Source organism: Patiria miniata, unplaced genomic scaffold, assembly GCF_015706575.1.
Source record: "Patiria miniata isolate m_02_andy unplaced genomic scaffold, ASM1570657v1 HiC_scaffold_3, whole genome shotgun sequence".
In the NCBI taxonomy this organism is placed as follows: domain Eukaryota; kingdom Metazoa; phylum Echinodermata; class Asteroidea; order Valvatida; family Asterinidae; genus Patiria; species Patiria miniata.
Window position 1 is genome coordinate 26,345,566 of NW_024037069.1, and position 7,348 is coordinate 26,352,913.

The window sequence follows — 7,348 nt, forward strand, 5'->3', positions numbered from 1 at the left end:
GGCTGACATTTGTGTGATTGCTCTGGTTTAAATGATGTTATCGTAACATTTGACTGTTAAACACTGACATAGAATGTTTGTAGTCGGCCCACAGTTAAGCACTCTTCAGGACATTAAATGCAGATAATGGAGTCTTAAAATAGAAGCGTGATAAATGTAAGTACAACTGTACAATAGTGACATGGATCATCAGCTTACCAACAGCAAAACAGTTGACTTCAACTTGTCCTTCCCCACATGATGTGATGTTGAATTTGTCTTTGGAAGTAGTGCCAAATTATTTCAAAATAAAATCACACCTTGTAGGTACGTGAATTGTTAAAGCGTGTCTTTGATCAGTGTCAATTGAAGAAGTCAGTTTTCCCCATCAGTCATTGATCACAAAAATCTTCACAGTGATGCTGATGCAAATATCCTTTAACCAGTTCACGTCGAATGACGTGTATACATACACGCAATGTTTTTTTGGTATTCGGAACGGACGACTGATAAACGCGCATTGGAGAAAGCATTGTCAGTGACCCGAAAATAACAGGGTGTGCTCCCCACAGATTTTGGTCTGAACCCGTCTGGCATCGATCTCAAGCCTGGATCAGATCACTGTCAAAATAAACCCGGCCTGAACTGGTTAAGAAACGATTACACATGTATGCACCAAGCACTAAGTCTGTCCATGTAGCAGCTCTTTTCAGATAATAAGTTCTCTTCTTAGATTGTGTTGTACCATTAAGTGAAGGCTCCCATCCACCTATTGTACAGTTGTCTGTCTGGCCACTTGATGTAGTTTGCTATTGATGCTCCCTGTAAGCCCACTGATGCCAAATGTAATATCCTGTACTGAATCAGTGTCTTTTAATCAGACTCAAGTAAATTTTGCAGGCGATTGATTGCTGAAACGTTCGAAAGTTCATGGCATTTGATAAAGAAGGCATTTATTGTCTCTTAATGAACTGCTCTATTGCTGTCATTGATTGATGGAGTTGGTATAGTCTCTTTCTTCGTAAATTTATAATAACTCCCTGTCAGCTATAGTGGCTTGTAAACGAAAGAAGATTAACTTTTTTTGCAACTTGTTGATCAAGGGAAGATTTCCGTCCTGCTGTCAACTTAATTTGTTGTCACTCACTATACTGTGTGTGATTGGTTTTGGTGTCCAAAGAGAAGGAAGGGTGGGGTTTTTTTTTTGGGGGGGGGGATGGTTGGGTTGCGGTTAACTAATATTTACAAAAATCTCCAATCAGCGAAGCAAATAAATTGAGACACACAGGACAAGTCTCTGCAGACCTGTCATCTAGTAAAGAAAGTTAGATAAAGGGATTGTTTGCATTTTGGGGCATTTTGATTTTTGTTCAAAATCTTGCTTTGGATGCATAACAACCAAGCTTTTGAAGATTCAGATCAGTTCAGGGGCGTAGAAAGGTCATTTTTATTGGGGGTGGGGTAAAAAGTTTGTGAAAAGGGTCCTCGCACATCCGTGCTGCAATGGCCACAGGGATTTTTCTCCGGACAATTGGCCTCCGTAAAATCAAAAGAAAAGTTTAATCGCGGGGGGGGGGGGGGGGGGGGGGGGGGGGGGGGGGGGGGGGGGGGGGGTTTGGGGGGGGGGGCCTCTGGTACCATCTTCCAATTGGGGGTGCTGTCCAAACTGCACAATCATGGACACTATCGGACAATTGGTGGCACTTTTCAGGGCAGCACAATTGCTGACAGTCAAGCGAAATTCCAAAAAGGGTGCTCGTACCATTAAGGCCACTGGTAACAAAAAATGGGCACTTGCTGTTAAAAAAGGGCTTTTAAAAAAAAAGGGCACTCTCTACTAACATTGTTGGGGGTAAAAAAAGGGTGCTTGAATATTCATAAGATGAAGTTGCATCGTGGTGATGTAAATCAATATTAGGTTTTGCTCTTCACCGACGTATGAACACTGTATACTCAGTGTGATACCTCCCAAGTGAAAGTTGAACAAAAAAATTTACTCGCGTGGGACTCGATCCCACGACCTCCTGTTTTCCAGTGCAGACGTCTTACCACTCGACCACCGAGCTTGCGGGATCAGCAAAACCTAATAATAATAGTGAAGGGCTAAACTAAAAATTTATTTACATCATCACGACGCAAATTCATCTTATGAAAAGTTTAATTGCAGTACCCGCTGCTACATGTACCTCAGATTTGAACCAGCCAACCAATCCCGCAAGCTGGGTGGTCGAGTGAAAGTCGTCTGCACTAGAAAGCAGGAGGTCGTGGGCCCTCCTGAGTGATTTTTGTCAAAATTTCACTCATGAGATAACACACTGAGTGTACAGTCTTTATGTCTCAGTGAAAGGCAAAACCTAATATTGAGGCACTTGAATAGAAAATGGCAGTCTTTAGAAATATTGGGCCCAAAGCAGCTAAATATCACGGGGCTACCTTTAGAAATTTTAGGAGTGTTACTGAACACTATTGAAAGTGGGGCAACTGGGCATCACTCCCAGCCTACAGGGCCAACAACAAATAACTAACACAGCTAGGCACCCCACAGTTAAAAAGTAAACAGTAAAACTACAGAAGGAAGGAAAAAGCATTAAGAGGAGAGAAGGCACAGACGGGTAGAAAAGCGAATAATCGAAAAGAGTTTGGGAGACAGGAGAGGTGAGATAGTGACAGAAAGGGATGAGAGTGTGAAAGTGAAGACCAAAACAGATCTGTTCTTTATTTTTCTTTAAGAGCTACTATAGCGTGAATATTTGCCAAATATACATAATTGAACCTATAGATGAATCTGGGCACATGATCACTCACAAAGCCCCCTTCAATGGAGAAACCACCAGCATTATCTGAACAATAGCTAGCACAGTGTATTCACCATTGAAGGGGGCCTTCATGGCAGAATCAATAGCATGCATGGATTGGTCTATGGGCTCTGTGCACAAGTGCCTCATCAACGGCCAGAAAAGGAGAGTTGGGGTGACCTAGACTGGTTCCAGATCCATCCACTGCGTATTTCGAATGTATCCAAAGTTATTGGAGGCGGGGATTAATCTCGAAGACCATCGCAAGTTAAATTCGAACGTATTCGCGTGCCAATGACGCCTGACGCTCGCCCCAAGACGTGGTGGCTATAACTTTTGCACATTCATGAAGTTGTGCGTACTTCGCACGCGAACAAGTACAGTACAGTATGCGCACACTGTGTGTTCCGTCCACAGAGCTCTCAAAAGGGGTAGAAACGCGCCCTCTTTTGTTGGTGCACGGAGCCCATACTGTCATAAAATAAACTCCTTATAATGCAATATACACAACCTTATAAAGCTATACCTTTTGCAAATCTTCTGCAAATAGTTGGCAACATACCTGGTGTACATGTATTTTTATTCTCATTTTGGCACCATCTCAATGTCAACTCTGTTATTCCATTTTCTTTTGACACAGCTGCAAAAAGCTACCTTAACTCCTTTTCGGAATTTCTTGTATTTCAGCTCATAGATGATAGGGTTGATGACTGAATTGAAATAGTGGAAAAAATCCATAAATTCAACAATGAATTCATAGGTATCTGAATCACAGAATGAAATTAGACCCTTGTGTAGTGGATATGCACAGACAAGAATGGCTGTGTAAACTGGTGTCCATAGGATGATGAGAGCTCCTAAGACAATCATAAGCATGCTGACCAGACGCTGTCTAGCAATCACAAGATCATAGGCTGCTGCCCTTGCATGTCGCAGGTTCAGGGCTTTTGCTTGTCTTTTGAGAGTGACTTGTATCTTGTAGTATGCCAAACTCATTAATGTTATAGGCAGCAAGTAACCCATGAAGAATGTAAACACTTTCAACAGCATTTGAAATTCCTGATGATGGTCTTTTAATTTAGAGCAAGCCTGATCAGGATCAGTGCTTGATTCAATCGTAAATAAATAAGGTGAAGAAAAGAGAAATGAAATCACCCAGATCAGAGCAATCAGAGATTTCATCCGTGTTGCTGTGAGTTTCCTTTCATATTGCAATGGATGCACAATTGCAACGTATCTCTCTAATGTTACCACACAGAGATTGTAAGCAGATGCATAGACCAAAGCCCATGCTAAAAAGTCTGAACCAAGAAGGCGGCAGTAAAGTTCTCTCCCACCAACGCTTGTTGGCACAAAATCAAGTAGTGAAATGTCTGAATACATCAGATATAAGAAAAACTCTTGCAGGCACAGCAGCATATCAGCCACTGCCAAATTCACCAGCAGATAGTTTGTCATGCTGTGTAGGAATTTGACGCGTAGAATGACAAAGCACACTAAGAGGTTTCCTAAGACACCAATGACCCCTTCAGCTGCCATGATATTGAAGAGCCACTGCCACTTGATGCTAGAAGTAAAGTCCTCCGTGTCATTGAGTTGCTGAGTTGAATTCATGGCTGACATTTGTGTGAGTACTCTGGTCTCATAACATTTGACTGTTACAACAGTAACATAGATCTTCAGCTTACAAACAGCAAAGCAGTTGATTTCAACTTTTCATTCACCACATGGTGTGATGCTGAATTTGTGTTTGGAAATAGTGCCAAACTATTTCTTTGGAAATAGTGCCAAACTATTTCCAAAAGATCACACCTGATAGGTCTGTAAATTGATACAACTTGTCTTGATCAGTATCAAGCGAAGTAGTCCATTTTCTCCCTGTCATTCATTGATCACACAGAGCTTCACGGTGATGCTGATGCAAATATCCTTTAAGAAAGGATTAAATACATATGCACCAAGCACTAAAGTCTTTCCATGTACATGTAGCAGCTCTTTTCAAATATAAAATCTCTTCTTAGATTGTGTTGTACCATTAAGTGAAGGCTCCCATGCACCTATTGTACAGTTGCCCGTCTTGCCATTTGATGTAGTTTGCTATTGATGTTGACTGTAAGCCGACTGATGCAAAATGTGATATCATGTACTGAATCAGTGTCTTTTATTCAGAGTCAAGTTAACGTTGTGGGTGATTGATGGCTGAAATGATTGGAAGTTCATGGCATTTGGTAAAGAAGGCATTTACTTAGCCAGTTGTCCCTAATGAGCTGCACTATTGCTGTCATTGATTGATGGAGTTGCAGACCAGGATAGACCACAAACAAGGGATCGCCGCAAAGCCGCTGCTGATCAACTCATCATTGAGAAATGGTCCGCAGAGTGGGAGAATGACGACAATGCCCTCAAAGAACTCCGGTCACCTTCTGTAGTACCAGCTGGCTTGGACCTCCCCAGACGAAGCTGGTGTCGCCTTTACCGGCTGCTCACAGGCCACGGGCGTACTGGCTACATGCTACACAAGTGGCATATGAAGCCAACACCTGGGTGTGACTGTGGAGCTGCTGATCAGACAGCAAGGCACATTGTCAACGAGTGCCCAATCAGAAAACTGGACGGTGGCATCGCTCGTCTAGCCTAATGACTGGTCTTGCTTAATGAATCTGGCTTTAAAAATTTCATTCCGTTTATTGTTTCAGAGCCAGGTGCATTCTGATCACGTGAGCGGTGTGGGTGTCGGTGTGCATTCGCCACATCTTTATGTTTACATCTGAATTGGAGTTGCCTGACGATGTAGGCCGACGTTCATGTTGTTCACGTGGGAAAAATTTACCAAGACACCAACAGAGTGTATATGTTGTTTCTTATTTTAAAATTTGTAATTTGTTTTCTCTCTCTATTGGTATTATGTTTATTTTCTGAGTAAATTAGATTTATTGTGTTTATAGCACCTTGAGCGCCTTAATAGGTGGATATGTGCGCTTTATAAATCTTCATTATTATTATTATTAGCCAGCTGTGACCCGATCGTGACACTGTGGCTGTCAAACATGGACCTTGACATTTGCTTCAGCGCTGCATACGAGAGAGAGAGAGAGATGGAGTTGGTATGGCTACAGTCTCTTTCTTCATCAATTTATAATAACTCCCTGTCAGCTATAGTGGCTTGTAAACGAAAGAAGATTAACTTTTTTTGCAACTTGTTGATCAAGGGAAGATTTCCGTCCTGCTGTCAACTTAATTTGTTGTCACTCACTATACTGTGCGTGATTTGTTTTGGTGTCTGAAGAGAAGGAAGGTTGGGGGTTTTTGTGGGGGGGGGGGGTTGATGGTTGGGTTGCGGTTAACTAATATAAATTTACAAAAATCTCCAATCAGCGAAGCAAATAAATTGAGACACACAGGACAAGTCTCTGCAGACCTGTCATCTAGTAAAGAAAGCTAGATAAAGGGATTGTTTTCATTTTGGGGCATTTTTATTTTTGTTTAAAATCTTGCTTTGGATGCATAACAACCAACCTTTTGAAGATTCAGATCAGTTCAGGGGCGTAGCAAGGTCATTTTTATTGGGGGTGGGGTAAAACGTTTGTGAAAAGGGTCCTTGCACATCAGGTCGACCACCGAGCTTGCAGGATCGGCAAAACCTAATAATGATATTGAAGGGCTAAACCGAAAATGTCTTTACATCATCATGACGCAAATTCATCTTATGAATAGTTTAATTGCAGTACCCGCTGCTACATGTACCTCAGATTTGAACCAGCCAACCACACTAAGAGGTTTCCCAAGACACCAATGACTCTTTCAGCTGCCATGATATTGCACAGCCACTGCCACTCGATGCTAGTAGTAAAGTCCTCCTTGTCATTGAGTTGCTGAGTTGAATTCATGGCTGACATTTGTGTGAGTACTCTGGTTTAAATGATGTTATCATAACATTTGACTGTTGAACACTGACACAGAATGATTCCAGTTGGCCCAAAGTTAAACAATCATCAGAACATGCAGGGTTTTTTTTACATGTAGAAGTTTGATAAGTACAACTATACAGTTATGACATACATGTAGATCATCAGTTTACCAACAGCAAAGCAGTGGAATTCAAGTTGTCGTTTACCACATGGGTATGATGTTGAGTTTGTCTTTGGAAATATGGAAATAGTGCCAAACTATTTTCAAAATATCACACCTTATAGGTCCGTGTATTTAAAACGTGCCTTTGATCAGTGTCCAGCGAAGTAGTCCGTTTCCCCATCAGTCATTGAACTTAAAGAGCTTCACAATGCTGCTGATGCAATATCCTTTAAGCAACAATTGTAGATATATGCACCAAGCAGTAAAGTCTTTCCATGTAGCAGCTTTTTTCAAGTATAAGTTCTCTTCTTAGATCGTCTTGTACCATTAAGTGAAGGCTCCCATGCACCTATTGTACAGTTGCCCGTCTTGCCATTTGATGTAGTTTGCTGTTGATGCTGACTGTAAGCCGACTGATGCAAAATGTGATATCCTGTACTGAATCTGCTTCTTTTATTCAGAGTCAAGTTAATGTTGTGGGTGATTGATGGCTGAAAGTTGTA

At 41.6% G+C, this 7,348-nt stretch overlaps 1 protein-coding gene across 1 annotated transcript; it reads right to left on the bottom strand.

Moving 5' to 3' along the window:
• Window positions 1-3,251: 3,251 nt before the first annotated feature.
• LOC119738855 (neuromedin-U receptor 2-like) lies at window positions 3,252-4,365 on the bottom strand. Its single transcript, XM_038213824.1, has one exon. It carries the CDS (start codon window positions 4,311-4,313, stop codon window positions 3,360-3,362), a length of 954 nt encoding a protein of 317 aa, XP_038069752.1. The 5' UTR covers window positions 4,314-4,365; the 3' UTR covers window positions 3,252-3,359.
• Window positions 4,366-7,348: the final 2,983 nt, after the last annotated feature.